Raw genomic sequence first — 23,334 nt, 5'->3', positions numbered from 1 at the left:
ACAGGCACAACAAAAAGACTGTTACGTATGTCGTGCCTGTCTGTTCAACTCAACATGTGATCTTTGTGGTGAGTAGCAGTCTATCCTTTTCATAATATTATTTATTGCCGATATGGAATCGGATGCATGCCCATCATCAGCAATATCTTTTATTCTGGTTCCTTAGCAAGCGTGAAAGACATTTAGCAATATGTAATTGGCAGTTGGTCATGTTTTGTGGTAATTTCCAAGAATCATTTAGAGCTCTCGTAGAACTCATGTGTTGCTCCATCTCTCTTCTGATTTATTGTACAGTCACATGAAATAATACAGAATTGGTTTCTTTCTTCTTCTTCTTCTTCTTTTTTAACTCAGAAAGATAGCAAGGCTGTGTTCTCCTAGAAGCACAAAACCTTCTCTCTTTCTGTTATTATTTTCTTCTCACATTCTTAACAATGCACAGAAGTTGTAAGTGTGCGATGGAAGGATTAGATGTGTAGTATGATCATTTAATTTGATCTGGAATGTATACCAGAGATTACATGTCGTAAGTATTAGTTCCTCTTTCATTGGGGTTTTGTATTGCAACAGTTAACATTATATTATTCATTTTAGTTTAATTACTTGACTTTCGTGGTAAAGTATTAAATAAATGATCATAGATTGTTAGAAAACATTGAGAGATAGTGGGACGGACTCTCTTCTCTAAGGATAATATTGACATCACTCAACTGTATTATCAATAGTGATCTGCACTAAAATTTGTTTTTGTATTTTTTCTTCAAAATACAACTAATTCAACCCATTCGCAGGTGGTTTTTAATTTAAAAAAAGGGGGGGGGGGGAGGAGCTACAGAAGTCTAAGAAATCTGTCTCCTCCTTTTTTCAAACATGAACAATTCTTAAATAATTGATAGTGTTGTGACAGATGTTTTGTAGATGATGAATTTGTATACCTTCTCATTCTTTTCTCTGCATGCTGAGTATCATTTTCAGTGATCTCACTTTCAACATATTCTGTTCCAGGAACCAGCAAAAGTGCTACGTGAAGCTATTAGGAGTGGGGTTGTTCACCTTAAGGACAGACTTTCAATTAAGCTTGAAAATGACATGAGATATGGTGAAGTTAGAGTAGACCATTGGTTGATGCCTGCTAAGGTAGGTGATAGAGTGCTATAAATTCAAGATGTAATTTAGAACTTGGCATAGAGTTCAGTAAATATCTATCTTTACTTAGATTCAGAACATTAAAATATTATAGTCTTCGAAAACTGAAAGAAGCAGGTGCTGACAAACAATATATTATCTGCTAGTGGAAATATCATTATTTACATTAATTTAAATATTCCAGATTCGAAGCTTTGTGATTTGTCAACAGGATTGACTCAGTTTTCGTGGCTCAAGGTACATGCTGATGGAATTACTTGCATACAAAGCACTTGGGTACAAAGCACTGGCAGAATTTGTTATCTATGAAGAAGACTAGTTCTATCAACAAGGAAGGACACAAAGGCAGGAATTAACCTGAATAACTAAATGACCAAGAATGTTAACTTTACAGCTGGAGTGAAACAGGGTGATGTCTCTTTGCTGAAATATAGGACTCAGCATTGCATAGTCTGATGCAAAAAAATAGACGAGATAGTTACAGTTATGATTATGATTAAATGCAGTCAAGCATGTGCATATGCAGATGCAGAAGTTACAGTAATTTTGGCAAGAGGTGTAAATACCTTTAAGGAAATGTGAAGTAATGGAAGCTGAAGGAACACAAATTGGACTCACTGAAATCAAAAACAAGACAAAACATGTAACAATGTCCAGTTAAAAGGCTAGAACAATACCAAATGACATGAAGGTCTCTAATCAATGTTTTAAAGGTGCCAGCTGTTTCCATTACCGATGTGTCTTTTTAACCAGTAATAATAATATGAGAAAATATATTAGGGAAAGGATACAAGCAAGAAATAGTGCCTGTTGTGGAAACTTCTAGATATTCAAGAATTCTCTAATTACAAGAACAACAAAGTTGAGATTGTACCATTCCCTTATATGACGAGTTGTTACAAATTGGTTGGAAATGTGGACGATGACAGAAGGAGATATATACAGCCTGGGGGCATTAAAAAATATGTATGGGCTTGTGAGAGAGGCAGGGCATTCGAGAGTAAGATACAACCATGAATTATTGTAGCTTGTACAAGAGGACTTAAAAAAAAATCTCAGTCCATAAGGAAAGGCTGACCAGGAGCAAGATGGCTGGACAGTTTCTTGACTGACCTTACCAAGATGGAGATCTTATGGAAAAGCAGAAAACAGAGATGCATGCAGGCATATTGTTGTGTAGGCGAGGGTCTTTGAAGGGCTCTAGTGCCAAAGAAAAAGAAAGAAAGAAATCTAATGGATAAATGACATTTATTGGTGTTTATGCCTGTCCATTTAAAAAAGTGTTTTGTACGTGTACGTGTGATTGTGGCAAGAAGGGGAACTTTAGTGAGTAGAGTGCTAAAGATGAGTTGAAGATGTTTGTAATAACATTCCTTGCCTTTTCCCCACACCAACAGCTTAAATCAGTTGCTACATCAGTTTCTGTGCACTATAAATACCATATTTTTCAGGTAATTGCTCCTTCAGGAAGTTTTATACAAATATACTTTTGCTGATGTCATCGGGGTAAAGTTTGAAGCAGGACTCATCGCTGAAGACAGTCCTACTCCAGTCCTTGATATTCCAGGCCAGAGATGCATCTGGAGATGCCCCAGACTGTGGTGTTATGCCAACCTGACTGTTGTCCATTGTACAATCCAACAACCAGGAGCAATGGTCCGGGGTAGCATTTCTTTTGATAGCAGGAACCCTTTGGTTGACATCCACAACACCCTTACAGCACAGATGTACTGTATGTTTTGTTGCCCTTAATGGCAACCCATCCTGGGCTTACATTTCAGCAAAATAATGCTTGTCCACATATGATGAGAGTGTTGACTGCTTGTCTGTGGGCTTACCAAATCCTATCTTGGTCAGAAAGGTCACCAGATCTCTTCCCAGTTGAGAACGTGTGGAACATTATGGGCAGGGCTCTCCAACCATCTTGGGATTTTGGTGGTCTAACTTTCCAGTGGGACAGAATTTACTCCAACATTCCTCAGCAGGACATCCAACAAATCTATCAGCCTGTGCCAAGCTGAATAATTGCTTGCATAAGGGCCAGAGGTGGACCAACATGCTATCGACTTAATCAGTTTGTGGAGCTCCTGAGTAAATCTTCCAGTTCTTTGAAAATTATAATCATTTGTTTGTACGTATCATGCCTGCCGAATCAGATAATTCCTTTGTGGTGCATCTCTTGTTTTTCTTAAAAAAAAGAAAACTGCACAGCTGTGTATGTCACCTTATGTGTCTCTTTATTGTATATATCTGAAACATTTCACATTCTGGTGACTCATATTACTTCCTTCTTTCATACTTCATTATTATATTTAAATTACAATGAATTGAGCTTAATGATGTGACCATCATAAATTTTGTATTCAACACGTTTCTATCCTGTAATTTCCATTATTATAATACAAATTTTGTCATGTGTCTTTCATAATGTTTGGCACATAGTTATGTTAGGTTATTTTAGAACCCTGGTGAAGGAGTTTATAGTGACATTCAATTTATACATTGTGTTCTAAGCTTTTGTATATAGTGTGCTTTCAGAATTATTATTTAAGTCTGATTGGGAAGGCAAATTACCACTCACCTTTAATGTAAACTTGTGGGTAGCCGCATAAGAAATGGAAGTGACTTTTTGTATTAATTTCTTCTTTAAAACAAGAACTATAAATAATTAAAAAAATGTATACCATATTTTACAGACTATAAGACACACTTTTCTCTTTGAAAAATTGCCTCCAAAGCTCAGATGCAGCTTATACTCTAAATTAATGTAAAAAAGTTCAGTGTTTGATTTAAAATTGCCGCCAGACTTAAAAGTGTTCATATATTAAATGCCACAGGAAATCTGTTTCTATGTGGCAACATCGGATTCAACTGGCAGCAGCAGTGCACCGATGCAACGGACATAAGTTGCAGTGATTTACAAGCTTGTTAACGCTGTCTCCCTCCCTCCCTGCCATCACAAACCCACAACACTGTCTAGCCTATGAAGCTTCATTGCGGTATACAGTGCCAGTGCATTAGAATTGAAAGAGATTTGTGTTATCAGTAACAATGCAATATTTTTATTACTAGTAGGTTTTGTAATTGGAAAAGTAAAAGATATACATTTGATGCAGGCTATAAATTGAAAGTAATAGCATATGCAGACGAACATGGTAACAGAGCAGCTTAGCGGCATTTTGGCCCTCCACCAACAGAAAAAACTTTTTGTGATTGATGGGCTACTAGCGAAGAACTGAAAAAAATGAGGAAGACTAATGTGCAAATAGAGGACTGAGTGCAAGGTGGCCAAAATTTGAAGAGGAAAATTTGAAATGGATTCAAGGACATCATCAAAATGGCATTGGAATTAATACAAAAATGATTCAAATACATGCTTGTAAACTAGTGCTACAGTGACAGACTTTAGGGGTGGAGTTGGCTGGTGCTACAGGTTTATGAAGCGTCATGGACTTAGCAAGCAAACCAAAACCAAAATACCTCAGAAAATGCCACAAGGGTATGAAGAAAAGATATTGTCTTTCCATTGCATTATTATTCCACATTGAAAAACCATTGTAAATAGCAAATATGGGCAAATCACCTCTGACATTTGATGTTCTGCGTAACAGAACTGTTGCCATGAAAGGCGCTAGAAGTGTAACTATGACAACTAGTGGACATGAAAAAATTCAACGTAATTGAGTGATCATTTTCAAGCACAAAACACTGCCAAAACCTTCTGACAATTGCCCGATGTTGTTGTTCGTATACATGACAAGAGCTGAATGGACCACGCTGGTATGAAATTATGGATTGTCAGACTGTGGGAGAGAAGGAAAGGTGCTTTATTGAAGAAGAGTTCTCATCTTGTGCTAGATCAGTTTAGCAGTCATTTGAAAAATTCTGTGAAAGAGGAATTGAGACAGAGAAATACAGAGCTTGGTGTTATTCTGGGAGGACATTTCACAATTGCAACTCTTGAAGTCTCAATAAATTAACCATTTAAAGTGTATATGACAGAGGAATGGAACAAATGGAAATTGATGTAACACAAAGTGAATTCATGCTGAAGAGAGCTTTAAAATGACCTACAACCAACCAAGTGTGTCAGTGGATAAAACAGTCATGGCTAGAGTGAAAGAAGACATTATTGTTAAATCTTTCAAGAAGTACAGCATAAGTAACACTGTCGATGGCAGTGAAGACCATCCTATATATGAAGTGGACATTGATGAAGAAGAAGAAGAAGAAGAAGAAGAAGAAAGTTCAGATAACAATATTCAGGGGTTTTAAGAGATCAGTTTTGATTTTATAAACTAATAATTTTTTGTAGTCTGGCTTTGCAATCCAATAATAAAAATGATAAAAAATGTTATGTTAAAAAAAAATTGCTTGAAAATCAAGGTGCGGCTTATAGTCTGTAGTGTCTTATAGTCGGTAAAATATGGTACATATAGCTGTACATCATCTTTTTATGACTTTGGTTTGTGTGATTCTCTTGTGACAGTGTTAAAGTATTCATTAGGTTTTTAAAGTATTAATTGAGGTATTCACTATCACTATCCTATCTTCATTCATTTGACAGTTATCATCATCTGTTGTTATTCATAATTTTACATTGTTTGTTGTTAGCTTGTAAAATGTGCAACATTGTAGATGGTCACATTGTCCTATCAAACTAACTGGCATTGATAGCGTAACTTGTCTTTTCATTTATAATTGGATTTTTGCTTTAGAGTACTAACAAAATATGCATAGTACTTTCTTTTTCATCCGATTTTTTTTTCTTTTATTTTTTTTGTGGATATAGATAATGGATTTGCCATCCATAGTGGAGTCACTGAAAACCATTGACAACAAGAGCTTTTATAAGACTGCTGATATATGCCAGGTAAATTTTAAATTAAATGTATTTCTTGTTACTGTGCCTTACTCATGTGGATAATATGTTGCTCTTCATTTGTTTCATAGATATTAATTTGTAAGGAAGAAGATGATCAGACTCCAGAGGAAGAGGGTCCTGTCAAAACAAAAAAGAAGGATCCAAATAAAGTTGACAAAAAGTTTCTGTGGCCACACGGAATAACACCACCACTTAAAAATGTTAGGAAGCGTCGTTTTCGTAAAACACTTAAAAAAAAGTATGTTGAAGCTCCAGAAATTGAAAAAGAGGTGAAACGTCTGCTGCGTGTTGATAATGAGGCAGTTTCTGTGAAGTGGGAAGTGATTTGTGATGATGACAAAGCAAAAGTTATTAAACCATTTTCAAATATAGATGAAAACAGTGAAACTGGTCCAACAAGAAATGTTGATACTTCAATAGAAACAAGCAACCCTCATAGTGTGGATGTAGGTAAGGCATTAAATGCTTCTAACTCTTTGCTTTATCATCTGTCACAAGTTGAACATAGATTAATGTCAGTTTTATCTATATTCTTGAGTGTTTAAATTGCTTGTATCCCTATTGTCATTTACGTTTTGCTGCGGAGTATTCTTGTAGTTTCCAAATAGCATTTTCACCTCATTACCAGTTGTTTTTCTTTTTTTCTTTGAGGTTGTTCTTCATTTTGCTTTAATTATGTTGTGTTTTGTATGTTACTTTAGTCATCCGCTTGTTTCATTTTGATGATATGATGTGACTGAGAGGTTCATACAGTATCTCAACCAGGCAAAGCAAGTATTTTATAATGGTGGTTACACTGTGCTGTATTCTGCTTTGAAGGGAAACTAATTAGAGTATTAGACTTGCTATTTGTACTATTCTCTTCTCCTGAGAACAAGCACAAAAGAATAAAGCTTAGGGTAGCTAGTCAGGCAATTTATCAAGTAGTTCCAAAATTTACTGTTTTCTTTTGTTCTTCTCTTGTCCTCCCAGTAGGTAGGCCTCTTTCATCTTGGGGTCTGGATGACCTGCCCCTCCCTCAAATGCATGTAAGACTGATCATTGTCATAAAATAAGCATTATGTTATTGTTAGGAATTGCTGTATCACTTTGGAAATGTTTTGGCGTTTGCTTCCAGTTCTGCTACTTTCTTGAGAAGATTCCGTGCATATACACTGCTGGTCATAAGAATTTCAACATCAAGAAGGATAGAAAATAATAAAACTTAACTTATCAAGCATATGTCATATAGTAGGAAGATTACATGATTAAATTTATGGACGATTTTGAGGTGTACAGGATGCAAAATTTACTACACAGAGCTGCCTCATCTGGCAACAATGAGAGCAACATACTGACTGGACATTGACTTGAATTGAGCTTAAATGACACATACAGGTGCAGCATTCCATGCTTCTTCAACTCTGTGCCAGACTTCATCATTCACACTGGCTACCCAATGGTGGCACGTGACAACTCATGAGTAGATGTTTTCACTGGGTGAGAAATATGGAAAACATGTCAGCTAGCGCAGTAGCTGAATATCCTCTATATTGAGGAAGGTCAGGTCAGCATGCTGTGTTGTTGAGCAGATGATGTGATACCACTCCGGAGTGCAGTATTGTTATTGGGCACATCACTGTACGCATACTTGTCTCTGCTTCCGAGTGAAGGGGAGCTGTAGCACTTGTAGCCTTGTTGACTCTCTGTGGCGATCCAGATGGTGTGACATTGTCCATGTAGTTGTCTGGCCTGCTGCAAACAAGCACATTTCGTGACTTATGGTCCGCTACGTGGTTGTACGTTCCTGCATAGCCAAGTGAGCAATATGTCTGTCTTCTCGGGCACTAGCTGCGGGAGCCTTTGAGGTCCTGCATGCACCTAAATCCATTATTTCCATATTCACATGACTCTTGTGGTATCCTGACCAATACAGTCAGCAGTATTGCAGTATGTTAAGCCATAGTTGCAGTGACAAATATATCAATGAAAATAATCAGTTTTTGAAAATATGATATAATTAGATAGATAAAAAAATCTATTCACCAGGTGACATCAGTAGTTAACACATTTAAGATTTAAGGAAATGTGCAAGCTTTTAGAGCCAGGAGCTTTTTCTTCTGGAAAAAGAGTTGAAGGGGAAAGAATAGGGATGAGGGAAAAAGGACTAATGAGGTTTAGGAAATGCGGAGAATTACAGGAAAGTTGCCTAGAACCATGGGTCAGGGAAGATGTACTGGATGAGATGTAAAGGAACCACATTGTTGGGGACTGCACCAGATGAGATTTGAAGACCTGAGAGCTTAAGTGTTGTGACTCGCCGATTATTCAAAGTGCCGCCGCGCAATTACGCACGTCCTCTACATGCGGCGCTGTCTGCCAGCCACGCAGCAGCTGCGCCACCTAAGCGGCCAGCCGAGCAGCGGCCGCTAGACTGAGACTCAGTGTTTAATCGAATGCCGACTGGTACACAGGTCAACTTACTCAGTGACTTATATGTGTTGTTGTCCGAAATATGTGTTAAATTTGAAGATATAAAATTGGCGACGAGGTAGTGGATTTTTCCTTTTCACCGTTGACTCACAGGGTTCCATGGCTACTGTCGAACAGCTCTTGCAAAATCTCCTTGAACAGCAAACGCTTCTAACGACGGCGATTCGCGATCAGCAAACGCTTCTAACAACGGCGATTCACGATTTCGTTGCGGCATCAAATGCGGGGCGTTTCTCGTCGTTGGCTGTACCTCCTTTTCCACCTTACGACGAGACGGCGGAAGACTGGTCTGATTATGAAAAACGTCTTCGACAGCACTTCTTGGCATTTCATGTCACGGACGAACAACCATGTAAGTCTCTGTTCCTTTCTTGGATTTCACCTCAAATGTATCGGTTGTTGTCGCAATTGGCTCCTTTGAAGGATCCTGCGTCTTTGTCCTTTGCTGAAATGTGCTCCCTTCTGTCTGTCTATTTTCAAAAGCAAACGCATGTGGTAGCCTCTCGTGTTGCCTTTTATCGTTGTCAAAAACAACCAAATCAGTCCTATTGCGCTTGGGCTGCTGAACTTCACGGCCTCAGTCCAAAGTGTCAATTTGTTACTGACGTTCACAAAGAATCCTATGCCAATTCCATGGTACGGGATGCTATTATCCGGTCGGCGCCTGACAAAGAAGTTCGGCAACGTGCCCATCAGTTGGCAAATCCGACTCTAGATGAAGTTCTCTCCATTGCGCAGTCTTTTGAAATTTCTCGCGCCGCTGGGGCGCAAATAGATGCGTGGGGTGACGTCGGGGAAATACAACCTCTGTGCGCTGTTGACGACGCGTGCGGCGCATCCCCACCGGCCGACGTGGCCGCAGTACGCTCCCACGCGCAGCCTCGGCCTAGCCGTAAACAACCCACTAAGAAACTGCAGCAACATCCCCGGCAACTTCCTTCATGTCCGCGGTGTTTTACGAAACATTCACGCGAGGATTGTCCCCAACGTTGGGCTGTGTGTCACACTTGCAAAAAGAAAGGTCATGTGTCTTCCGTTTGTAAATCTGACCGCTTACATGATGTTCATGAACATGAAGCTGATTCTGATTCTGTGTTGTCTGTCAATTGCACTTCTTCCCTTTCAGGGAAGTTATTCCTCACTGTCCAAATCCTTGGTCGAGATGTTCGCATGCAAGTGGATACAGGTTCTGCTGCCACTATAATTAATTCTCAGACGTATCTTCAGCTGGGTTCTCCACTCCTGTCCCCTGTCACTCGGCAATTACGGACGTACAATAAACAGAAGATTTCTCTTTTGGGACAGTTTAATGCTGAGGTATCTTACAAATCCGTCGTTCGCACTGTTCCCATATTTGTGGTCGACCAGAGCACCACAGAAAATCTTTTTGGTTTCGATGCCTTTCGCGTTTTTGGGTTCTCCATAGATGACTCTGTCAATATTGTCTCTGACGCTATTCCTTATGCTCAACTGGATTCCTTGTCGACGACATTTTCGTCCCTTTTTTCTCCTGGGTTAGGCCGTGCAAACGATTTTGAAGCTCATATCACGCTCAAACCCACTGCTCGGCCTAAGTTTTTTCAGGCTCGGCCCTTTCCTGTGGCCCTTCGTGATCGGGTAAAATGGGAGTTGGATCGTCTCACTGCTTCAGGGGTTTTGCTTCCTGTCACTTCCAGTGAGTGGTCCTCTCCTGTCGTTGTAGTTGCTAAGCCCAATGGTGATATTCGTCTCTGTGGCGATTTCAAAGCCACTGTAAATGCTCAATGCCTCATCGACACTTACCCTATGCCCCGTCCTGAAGAACTGTTCACTAAACTCGCTGGAGGACAGTATTTTTCTAAAATTGACCTGTCGGAAGCTTATCATCAACTTCCTCTCGACGCTACTTCCCGGCAGTTTCTGGTCCTTAACACGCCTTTCGGCCTCTATCAATACCAATGCTTGCCATTCGGGGTTGCTAGCGCCCCTGCTCTTTTTCAGCGATTCTTGGAACAATTATTGCTCCCTGTCCCTGGGTGTATCAATTACATGGACGACATTGTTGTCACTGGCTCCACCATGGAAGAACATCTTCAAAATCTCCGCACACTTTTTAATGTCTTACAGACTGCCGGTCTTAAGTGTAATCTTCAGAAATCACAATTCTTTCAGGCATCTATCACGTACTTGGGGTTTCAACTCTCTCGGGATGGTATTCGTCCGCTTCAACACACTGTGGCTGCGATCGATGCCCTTCCTCGCCCTACATCTGTTAAGGAACTGCAGGCTTTCTTGGGGAAAATAGCATAGTATCACAAGTTTTTACCGTCTGCGGCGTCGGTGGCTCAGCCGTTGCATCGCCTGTTGCATAAAAACATGCCTTTTCACTGGTCCGCGTCATGTGACGCGGCTTTCCGGAAATTAAAGACTATGCTGAAACAGGCCCCGTGCCTGGCTACTTATCGACCTGGCCAACATCTTGTTCTTGCCACAGACGCCTCTCAATACGGGGTCGGTGCAGTCCTTGCGCACAGTTTTTCTGACGGTTCGGAACAACCCATCGCTTATGCCTCCAAAACGCTCACGGATGCCCAACAAAAGTATTCTCAAATTGAGAAAGAAGCTTTGGCCATCATTTATGCTCTTCATAAGTTTAGTGTTTTTCTCTATGGCTCAAAATTTCATCTTGTTACGGATCACAAGCCGCTTGTTTCCTTGTTTCATCCATCAACATCACTTCCCGACAAGGCTGCACACCGCCTCCAGCGTTGGGCTCTTTACTTGTCCCGTTTCAATTATGAGATTCATTTCCGGCCAACGGCTCAACATGCGAATGCTGATGCTTTGTCTCGCCTTCCCATGGGTCCTGATCAGGCATTCGATAGGGACGAACTTTTGTGTTTCCACCTGGATGTTGCCGAGCAGCGGGTTGTGGAAGGGTTCCCCATCACTGGGGACAGGCTGGCGGCTGCTACGGGTTCAGACCCTACCCTCTCCCGGGTTTTACGAAGGAATTCAGAAGGGTTGGCCTGATCGCCCGTCCGCTAAGACTTCAGATCCGTTGCGGAACTACTACGCTTTGCGCTACCGCCTCACGGCTAGGGATGGTGTTATCCTCCTCTCCACTGACAATGCTTCGCTGTGTGTTGTGGTACCTGCGTCTTTGCGTGCTTCGGTCTTGCGCCTCCTTCACCAGGGGCACTGGGGTGTGTCTCGCACAAAATCTCTGGCACGCCGTCATGTGTACTGGCCTGGCATCGACTCTGACATCGCACACATGGTCGCTGCCTGCGGCCCTTGTGCGTCACAGGCCGCTGCCCCGAAGTCATCTTTGTCACCGTGGCCTTTGCCTGAGAATCACTGGGAGCGCATTCATGCTGACTTTGCGGGACCCTTTATAGGTAATTATTGGCTCCTCGTAATTGACGCCTATTCTAACTTTCCTTTCATTGTCCGTTGCACGTCACCTACCACCGCGGCAACCACCAGTGCTCTCGCCCGCATTTTTTCTTTGGAAGGCCTCCCCTCTACTCTTGTTACTGATAATGGTCCGCAATTTGCCTCTTCCGACTTTGCGGATTTTTGTGCTCGTCACGGCGTTACGCATGTCACGGCCCTGCCGTTCCATCCAAAATCCAACGGTGAGGCTGAACCACTGGTCCGCACATTTAAGGCTCAGATGCGGAAACTTCTGACTTCTTCTGCTGCTGATGACGCGCTTCTCCAGTTCCTGGCGTCTTACCGTTTCACCCCCATGGGCGATCACAGCCCGGCTGAGCTCTTACATGGCCGACAGCCCCGCACGCTACTTCATCTTCTGCGGCCTCCCACCTCATGGCCGCGGGTGCCTTCACTTGGCCGGTTCACCGCCGACGACCTCGTCTGGGTACGGGGATATGGCATGCGGCCAAAATGGAGCCCGGGCCGCATCTTACGACACCGTGGCAGACGCCTGTATGAAATCCAGACGGACACGGGTGTTGCAGTGCGTCATTTGGACCAGCTTCGGCCTCGGGTGCCAGCAACGCCTGTTCCGAATGCCACCACACCACCTTTGGCTCTACCTGATGCTCGGGATCTTGGCATCTCTCAATACTCACAACGCAGCCCTCTCACCGTCATCGCGATGCCAGCACCAGAACGGATGCCACCAGGAGACGTGCCCATGCAGGAACCGGAGAACCGTCCTCTGTCAGAGTACCTCTACTCGCCTCCTCCTCCAACAGACGCCGACACATCGCCCATGTCTCCTGTCATATCAACTGGACTTGCCGCAACGGGCAGATTGGTGCAGGGGGCCCCAGCAGATTCAACCCCCTACGTCTCCTGTCATCTCGACCCGTTATCATCGGGGACACTTCCGTCCGTACGGGAAGCCTCCTCCTCGAGACTTTACGGCGAGTCAAACAACGCCTATGGACGTTAGCCATCTCCAGGACACCTCCATCAAGACCAGCGCAACAATTTCAAAGGGGGGAAAAGTGTTGTGACTCGCCGATTATTCAAAGTGCCGCCGCGCAATTACGCACGTCCTCTACGTGCGGCGCTGTCTGCCAGCCACGCAGCAGCTGCGCCACCTAAGCGGCCAGCCGAGCAGCGGCCGCTAGACTGAGACTCAGTGTTTAATCGAATGCCGACTGGTACACAGGTCAACTTACTCAGTGACTTATATGTGTTGTTGTCCGAAATATGTGTTAAATTTGAAGATATAAAATTAAGGTGAAAGATAAGGTAATAAGCAAGGCACAGATTACTGACCAAACATCACTCAGTAATAAATAAGAGCAGAAAGATAACAAGGAGAGGTTCCCAAATGTGCGATTGACTTTTTGAAACTATCTGTACGGTGATTCTGGTTAAGATCTGAGGTATCACACACTGCAGTCAGTCACTCTGTTGGACTCTCATTTGCAAGTAATTGATGAAAAAAAATCCATGTTTTGTGTGACACTCAATAGTGTTAAAAAAGGTCTGTTATATAGCCTGGTTGTGTGGTGTAATGGATAGGATAACAATGTCCCATGCAGGAGGTTGTGGGTTTGAGTCTTGCCAGGTGTGCAAACTTTTTTTAATTTTTGAATCTTTATAAAAATTACGTTGATCATTATTTTTATTCAATTAATTGGTTTAAATGTAATTTTTTATTCTATTCCTTTGTCCTATCACTTAAATCATCATATGAACTTTTCCATTTGTTTCAGTCTTTTATATCATTCATTTTCCAATTGGAATTTTTATGAATATGAATGTAATTATATTTATCTATTATAATATTCAGTTATTTGAAAATTCCAATCTGTCAGTTTTAAAAGAAAAGATGAAATAATCTGTTTATATCTGTGCAGTGGTTTGATAATGTTTTGATACCAGGTGTGCAGTCCTCCCCCCCCCCCCCCCCCTCCGGTAATTAATATACAAGCATTTAAAAGTATCCTAAATACCTATTGCAGTAGGGACAAAATAACTTAGATGAAAGTTTAAATGAAAGACGGGTTTATGAGTAGAATGAAATTCAAGCAAAGATGAGAAATAGATATAATGAACACAATAACCTGGACAAAAAAAACCAGGACAATAAAACAAAAGAAATTAATACATAAAATTAATTAAAAACATGAACAAAGACTTCAAGTGGAGAAAGAATGATAGAAAGAAAAATGAGAGCAAAAAAAGTTGATATTATGATTAAAAGTATGTGACAAAGGAATGGAATTAAAAAAATACATTTAAATCATTTAACTGAATAAAAATGATGATCGAAGTCATTTCAACAATGATTTCAAAATATAGAAAAAACCTCATTGCACCTGATGAGATTCAAACCTACCACCTTGGTGCATGCAAAGCCATTATTCTATCCATCACATCACACATCTACGTTATACTGTGCAACTTTTACCAAGTGTCACACAAAATTTTGATTCCCCCCCCCCCCCGTCAATTACTGGCAAATGTTGGTACATCAGGGTGAATGGCTGCAATATGTGATCCCTGGGTTCTTAACCTACATCACCATATAGATAGTTTCAAAAAGTCATTCGCACCACGAGGGACCTCTGCTTGTAAGTAGATTATATGTGGTGGATGTAGGGGGTATGGAAAAATAGACAGGTCAGCAAGTAAAAGATATAGAAAAGTAAAAGGGAGTGAAGAAAGCAATAGTTACTGACGCTGGGTCTCAAGAAACTAAAGTAATTTAATGCCAGTTGGACGGCGAGAACCATGGACGTGTTTTAACACCAGTTTCCACCAGCGGAATTCTGAGAAACTGGTGTTGGGGGGGAAAATCCGTATGGCATGTGTGGTGAAACAGGCACCAAGGTCACAGCTGTCTTGTTATAGAGCATACTATGCGACAATATATTGGGTGTTGCCAGTATACACCCCCTGTCTATGGCCATTCATGCTAACTGAGAACTTGGTAGTAGTCATACCAATGTAGAAGGCTGAAAAGTGTTTACTTAACAGCTGGTATATGACGTGTCGTTTCACAGGTGGTTCTCCCTTTGATAGTGTATACACTCCTGGAAATGGAAAAAAGAACACATTGACACCGGTGTGTCAGACCCACCATACTTGCTCCGGACACTGCGAGAGGGCTGTACAAGCAATGATCACACGCACGGCACAGCGGACACACCAGGAACCGCGGTGTTGGCCGTCGAATGGCGCTAGCTGCGCAGCATTTGTGCACCGCCGCCATCAGTGTCAGCCAGTTTGCCGTGGCATACGGAGCTCCATCGCAGTCTTTAACACTGGTAGCATGCCGCGACAGCGTGGACGTGAACCGTATGTGCAGTTGACGGACTTTGAGTGAGGGCGTATAGTGGGCATGCGGGAGGCCGGGTGGACGTACCGCCAAATTGCTCAACACGTGGGGCGTGAGGTCTCCACAGTACATCGATATTGTCGCCAGTGGTCGGCGGAAGGTGCACGTGCCCGTCGACCTGGGACCGGACCGCAGCGATGCACGGATGCACGCCAAGACCGTAGGATCCTACGCAGTGCCGTAGGGGACCGCACCGCCACTTCCCAGCAAATTAGGGACACTGTTGCTCCTGGGGTATCGGCGAGGACCATTCGCAACTGTCTCCATGAAGCTGGGCTACGGTCCCGCACACCGTTAGGCCGTCTTCCGCTCACGCCCCAACATCGTGCAGCCCGCCTCCAGTGGTGTCGCGACAGGCATGAATGGAGGGACGAATGGAGACGTATCGTCTTCAGCGATGAGAGTCGCTTCTGCCTTGGTGCCAATGATGGTCGTATGCGTGTTTGGCGCCGTGCAGGTGAGCGCCACAATCAGGACTGTATACGACCGAGGCACACAGGGCCAACACCCGGCATCATGGTGTGGGGAGCGATCTCCTACACTGGCCGTACACCACTGGTGATCGTCGAGGGGACACTGAATAGTGCACGGTACATCCAAACCGTCATCGAACCCATCGTTCTACCATTCCTAGACCGGCAAGGGAACTTGCTGTTCCAACAGGACAATGCACGTCCGCATGTATCCCGTGCCACCCAACGTGCTCTAGAAGGTGTAAGTCAACTACCCTGGCCAGCAAGATCTCCGGATCTGTCCCCCATTGAGCATGTTTGGGATTGGATGAAGCGTCGTCTCACGCGGTCTGCACGTCCAGCACGAACGCCGGTCCAACTGAGGCGCCAGGTGGAAATGGCATGGCAAGCCGTTCCACAGGACTACATCCAGCATCTCTACGATCGTCTCCATGGGAGAATAGCAGCCTGCATTGCTGCGAAAGGTGGATATACACTGTACTAGTGCCGACATTGTGCATGCTCTGTTGCCTGTGTCTATGTGCCTGTGGTTCTGTCAGTGTGATCATGTGATGTATCTGACCCCAGGAATGTGTCAATAAAGTTTCCCCTTCCTGGGACAATGAATTCACGGTGTTCTTATTTCAATTTCCAGGAGTGTATTTTGCCAGTTAACATGGCCGGTGCAAATCTCTTTCGGTGCAGTCCCCCACAATAGTCTTTCTTTCTCAACCTGTCCTGTAAGTCTCCCCTGATCTGGGGTTTTGGGTGACTTTACCATAATTGTCCCCATTTCCTACACCTCATCAGTCATTATCCTCCATCCCTCTTCAACCGTTCTGCCAGAAGTAGGAGCCACTGACTCCAAAAGCTTGCACCTTTCATTAATTTTTTTTTATGTCTTTGCTCCTGGAGTGGATTTTTTTTTAGGTATCCTGTTATATTACAGGCTCTCAGATCACAATCCTGCCATTAGAGAATTCTGACATCTGTTGGTTAATGGTTCTCTTCTCACAGAAACCATTCGGATATAATTTCTGAGTCATATATGGGATGTAGATGGCATTACTCCCATCTGTTATGTGTAGCTGTGCTGAAATGCTGATCATTTACATGTGGAAGCAGATAGTTCAGTACATGCCAGTTTGACGTTTGTTGCATGCTGCCTTCACAGTGTTGCAGTTGGAATGGCCAGCGGTGTATTTAACACTTGGACTGCCCTGTGTTTTTATATATAGAGCTTATGGCACTTAGTACCAAGGTTATCAGTTTCCAACTGCCCTGTTAACTACATATTAATTATATTTGAAGTGTATCATTTTTGCGTAAAACCTTGTTTCAGCTATGTTAAGTGTCAGATTATCATTGCCCAACAAACACACAAACAAAGATATAATTGGCTGCATGAGTTGTTCACCAAATACGTTTCTGACGTCATAAACTTTTAAGTTAGCAAGCAGTGTGATATTGTCAAACTAAACACCCATATTAGGGCAATGCTGTTTCCAATTTTTATACTATCACCTTGGCTTATCTTTTTCTTTGGAATATCACAGAACAGATACATACCTTTCTCCTTTTGATGATAACTTTCATTTTGTCATAACATGCTGTGGCCCTTACTAACCAGCAGCCTTGGGTAACTGTGGTGTATGATTACTTTAGCAAGGAGCCTGTTGGAAGGGAGAGAGGAAACCCTTTGGATCTCTGAGTAGTGGGTAATGAGGAATCGGTTTGCCTCAGCTGAATCACAATATTCTGGAGTATATTGAAATAAACATTTAATAATTACAAATTCAACAATTGAGTAAATCTGTTATAGCTTTCAAAAGGTAAGAAATCCTATTGTGGTTTTAAACAGGTAGTTGATTGCTTTCCGTGAATGACACACAGGTTTACTCTTAAAATTCATTATCTTTCCTGTAGTTCCCAACACTGGAACTGATGATTATTTAGGCCAGACTCATGCTGGCCCAATAAACATGTGACAAATTGTATAATTCTTCTTTAATTTACCCCACACCTCTCAATAGTTTGGTAAGGATTCCACGCTGATGGACAATATTAAAAATAGGAACTTCACGAGGCACTCTTCCAACTGAATCTCTGTCCTCAATCTGCCTTCACATCAACTTGTGAGTGTTCCATTCTAAATTGCTCTGGATGTATACATTTACAGTTGTAATCAGTTCCAATGATTACCTCTTAATCATGCAATAAAATGTCATTTGTTTCAGCTCACTTTCTATAGTTCATTACATTTATTTCTGGAGATCAGTTGCCGGTCTTTGCATTAAGATTTGATCAGTTGCAGATATCTCTGCATTTGCAACAGTTTGCAGATTTTGTGATTTGCTTGTTGCAGTTGGATTGTTTATAAACTACAGTAGAGAGCTAGTTATGTATCACACCATTTATGTAATGATTATATTGTGAATAGTAACAAGTCTATCACACTTGTGGTCACTTTTACTACTTTTTCTGACAGTGTCTTCACATAACCGTGTATTGACTGTTCTTTGATTGGGAACTTCAGTCCAGATACATACATGATCAGGTGATCCACAAAGACATAGTTTGTTTTGTAGGTGGCAGTGCAGAACTGTTTTGAAGGCTTTCCAATAGACAATAAATTCAGCACTAATCTAGGCACTGCTATGTATATACTTCTGGGTCTCATGAATTCTCTCTGGTAGGTCAGTGTGGATCTGCAATAAACTGTGCAAGTAGAGAGAGTACCTGTCTGTCTTATCTGTGCTACAGTTGAAAAGAGGAACTGTAGTACATTTTTATGAAAATCAACCTTGACAGGCAAAATTTAGTATCTAGTTCTTCAGTTTATCATCTTTTAAATGGACGTTAATAGGAGCAAAGGGTGACTGGGTGCTTTTTTTGGATGTTGCGTAGCACAAGAACTTACTTTTTCAGTAGAGGATTTGAGTGGCTCAGTGGTAAAGTGCCAGAATACAAGTGCAAAGATCTCTGGTTTGACCCTCAATCAGTCCTAGAATTTTTATCAGTCAGTTACCACTTCTTTCACCTCTGGCAATGTTTGTTGATGCGAAAAATTGAGAGTTACACTGTGGTTCAGAATCTACGTTAAATGCCGGCTGCTGTAGTGGAGCAGTTCTAGGCACTTCAGTCTGGAACCACACTGCTGCTACGGTCGCAGGTTCGAATCCTGCCTTGGGCATGGATCTGTGTGATGTTCTTAGGTTAGTTAGGTTTAAGTAGTTCTAAGTCTAGGGAACTGATGACCTCAGATGTTAAGTCCCATAGTGCTTTGAGCCATTTGAACTACGTTAAACTGTAGGACCTCCCATAACTAGCTGATGAAATCAGCTCAAAAGTTGGAGGAAGGCAAAGGCATATCACTTCCAACAGGACCAGTGGTGTTCAAAACAATCTTTAGATTGGTGATGGCTTTACTTACACTAGATAAAATTTTGTATATAAATAGTTTGAACAAAGCCGCATTATTTGTTAATATTGTATGGTATATGAAAAATTATGATGGGAAATGATTTTTGCTATCACTAGTCATTTAGTCACATGTTTCAGTGTCTCCATCCAGAAAACACGTCAGAAAAAATATGTAAGTGCTTTAGGATTGGTTTTGTGTAACAATTTATGTTTGCAAAAGTTCATATCACCCAACAGGTCTGCATTTCAGTGATTGAACTTTGTAGATTCCCATCATAATGCTATAGAATTCAGGAATTTTCTGTAATTACCTTTTTTGCCCTAGCTGAGCATGAAATATTTGGTGAGGCTGTGAGTGACTCAGAAGAGGAAGAAACAAAAATAAATGTCACAGAATTTGAAGAAGAGACAAGTAGACCTTCTGCTGATGACAGTCATATGTCTGACTCTACATCATTGCAGGTAAATAATAATAATAATGATAATAATAATAATAATAATAATAATAATAATAATAATAATGGAGAATGATGAATACAACAGGAGTCATACCTCACAATATCCACCAGTACATCAATGCAATACAGCTACATCCAAACATATATATACAACTACAAAAATCTGTAATTATTGATACATGTTCAATGACCCGAAAGTTCCTAAATGCAATATAACATATACCGTACAGTTAAAAGGAAGTGACGCTTGATCAAGGTCCGCGTCACTGTCCATTTTTGACCAGACATAACGTCTGAGAATAGAAAGAAATAATAATAATAATAATAATAATAATAATAATTCCCGTGGAGGCCCGGGAAAAGAATAGGCCTCCGGTATGTTCTGCCAGTCGTAAAAGGCGACGAAAAGAACAAACCACTAATAGGGCTAACCCCCCTTTTAGTGTGATTACTTGGTTCAGGACAGAACTAAAGAAGCCTCGGACAAGCGCCGTCATGGTCAGGGACGACGCTTGAACCCTATGCCCGCCCACAATGGTAACGACACTGCTAGCCAACTGAAAAATGATTTAAATCCAAATGGAGGTGTTTTGCAGGATATGCTTCCTGCAACCACCCTAGAAGGAAAACAAAGACAGAGGATGAGATGGTCAGATGAAGTTAATCGACACCTCATGTTCTGTTACTACCAAGCACCAAACCTAGGAACCAATACAACTGGATACAGATCACAAGTATACACAACATTTATTACCAGATACCCGGAATTACAATTTTTAACAGAACGACGACTAGCTGATCAGATCCGTGTAATAATAAAAAATAACAGGATACCCCAGTCTGAATTAGAAAACATCAAACAACAAGTACAACAAATGCTAGAACAAAATAATGTGCAATCAGAAGAAGAAGAAAATACAATAACGGACTCAATCATCCCAGCGAAAACAAAGAAAGAACAAAACGTGTCAATTAAACAATCAGAGGAAAAGACATCTTAAGACAGCCACCAGAACAAGCACAAATAGAACACGAAGTGACACACATGTTAGATATAGAAGAAAAATTTCAGCTGACATATATAGAATACAAAGACACAAATACAGACATTAGACCATTCTTGCATAGACCACCAAATAACCCACAAGTCGAAACAACAATGACAACTATCAACACAATCATACACAACAAAATAAATGAAAACACAACTATGGAAGAGTTACAACTACTGGTTTATGTAGGAGCACTCACTACACTAAATATACACACTAGGCAGAGATCAGAACCAACCAACACACAGAAGAAACCCACAAAACCAGCATGGCAACACAGGCCACAGATCAGAATAGAAAAACTGAGAAAAGACATCGGACAGCTAACACAATTTATAAGAAATGAAATATCAGACAAAAAACGAAAAAGGTTAGGTAAAATCTCACAGCAAGAAGCAATAGAGCAATTAGATGAAAAGCAGCAGAAATTACAAGCATTGGCCAAACGACTTAGAAGATACAAAAAAAGTGAAAATAGAAGGAAACAAAACCAAACATTCAACACAAACCAAAAGAGATTTTACCAAACAATAGATAACACACACATTAAAATAGACAATCCACCAAACATAACAGACATGGAACACTTCTGGAGCAACATATGGTCAAACCCGGTAAAACATAACAGGCATGCATGGTGGATACAAGCAGAAACAGACTCATACAAGATGATACCACAAATGCCTGAAGTGATAATTTTGCAACATGAAGTCACCCGAGCAATTAATTCTACGCACAATTGGAAAGCCCCTGGAAATGATAAAATAGCAAATTTCTGGCTAAAGAAGTTCACCTCAACACATTCACATCTAACTAAATTATTTAACAGTTACATTGCAGACCCATACACATTCACTGATACACTTACACATGGAATAACCTATCTGAAACCTAAAGATCAAACAGACACAGCAAACCCAGCTAAATATCGACCCATAACATGCCTACCAACAATCTACAAAATATTAAATTCAGTCATTACACAGAAATTAATGACACATACAACACAGAACAAAATTATAAATGAAGAACAAAAAGGCTGCTGCAAAGGAGCACGAGGATGTAAAGAGCAACTGATATAGATACAGAGGTGACATATCAAGCTAAAACTAAACAAAGGTCACTACACTACGCATACATTGATTACCAATTACCAAAAAGCTTTTGATAGTGTACCCCACTCTTGGTTACTACAGATATTCGAAATATACAAAGTAGATCCTAAATTGATACAGTTCCTAAACATAGTAATGGAAAACTGGAAAACCACACTTAATATCCAAACAACAGATAAATGCAGACCTTGCAAACAACAAATAGAAACAGTAGATCACATCACAAGTGGATGTACAATACTAGCAAATACAGAATACCCCAGAAGACATGACAATGTAGCAAAAATAATACATCAACAGCTTGCCTTACAACATAAACTTATAAAACAACACGTTCCCACATACAAGTACGCACCACAAAATGTACTGGAGAATGATGAATACAAATTATACTGGAACAGAACCATTATAACAGATAAAACAACACCACATAACAAACCTGACATCATACTCACCAATAAAAAGAAGAAATTAACACAACTAATCGAAATATCCATACCCAATACAACAAATATACAAAAGAAAACGGGAGAAAAAATTGAAAAATACATCCAACTGGCTGAGGAAGTCAAGGACATGTGGCATCAGGATAAAATTGACATTATACCAATTATACTATCAACTACAGGAGTCATACCACACAATATCCACCAGTACATCAATGCAATACAGCTACATCCAAACTTATATATACAATTACAGAAATCCGTAATTATTGATACATGTTCAATGACCCGAAAGTTCCTAAATGCAATATAACATATACCGTACAGTTAAAAGGAAGTGACGCTTGATCAAGGTCCGCGTCACTTTCCATTTTTAACCAGACTTAACGTCTGAGAAAGTAAAGAAATAATAATAATAATAATAATAATAATAATAATAATAATAATGAACTAGTGTTAATGTCATGAATCGATGTAATCCAAAGGAACATTTGAATTTGTCACCTTTTTTTGCAGTGCACAGTTGCTTCTGTAACTGTCATCATTCTCTTCCTCACTGTCGTTGAAGTTGAAATTTCTTGTATATTTCTTTCACATTTTATGTTTTGTCAACCTCTTGCTATAAAGGTGGAATCGCAGCATTTCCTCACCTAGTCCCTCAGACGTAGAGTGCATTGGTAATTAACAGCTGTCCCTGATATCTGTTCTGCTTACTTGTCCTCAGAGGTATTATGGGATCACACAAAATATCACTCATGGCTGTAGCCATAATCCATGTTCTCATAGTCCTGTGCAGCATATTCGATTATCCAGCAAAGGTGTATCTCTGAACTCGGATTAATTCATGCACTGTTACACTTTCCAAACAGTCACCAGTCTTGATCTAGCCAGCAAAACTGACTTCATATTGTCACTATTCCAGCACATCAATATTCCAACACCAACTATAAATGCCATGTAAAAATTTAACTCCATTCAGAAAGGTTGCAATATCCAGCCATTGGACTGGTGAACTCATGCTGTTAATACTTTGTACACTGGTCCAAATAGTCCCTTGGAGCTTATGCAACTAGTGCC

At 41.0% G+C, this 23,334-nt stretch overlaps 1 protein-coding gene across 1 annotated transcript in view; it reads left to right on the top strand.

The window, feature by feature from the left end:
• Nucleotides 1–23,334, top strand: part of LOC126162900 (transcription initiation factor TFIID subunit 7) — a 75,244-nt gene that overhangs the window by 14,578 nt on the left and 37,332 nt on the right. The window contains exons 2-5 of the mRNA XM_049919708.1: nt 1,006–1,137; nt 5,939–6,019; nt 6,100–6,481; nt 19,512–19,648. Coding sequence (XP_049775665.1) covers nt 1,006–1,137; nt 5,939–6,019; nt 6,100–6,481; nt 19,512–19,648 — 732 coding nt within the window. The remainder of the gene's footprint in view (nt 1–1,005; nt 1,138–5,938; nt 6,020–6,099; nt 6,482–19,511; nt 19,649–23,334) is intronic.

Source organism: Schistocerca cancellata, chromosome 2 (assembly GCF_023864275.1).
Source record: "Schistocerca cancellata isolate TAMUIC-IGC-003103 chromosome 2, iqSchCanc2.1, whole genome shotgun sequence".
NCBI classification, from domain to species: domain Eukaryota; kingdom Metazoa; phylum Arthropoda; class Insecta; order Orthoptera; family Acrididae; genus Schistocerca; species Schistocerca cancellata.
This window is presented reverse-complemented; position numbering and strand designations above follow the sequence as displayed.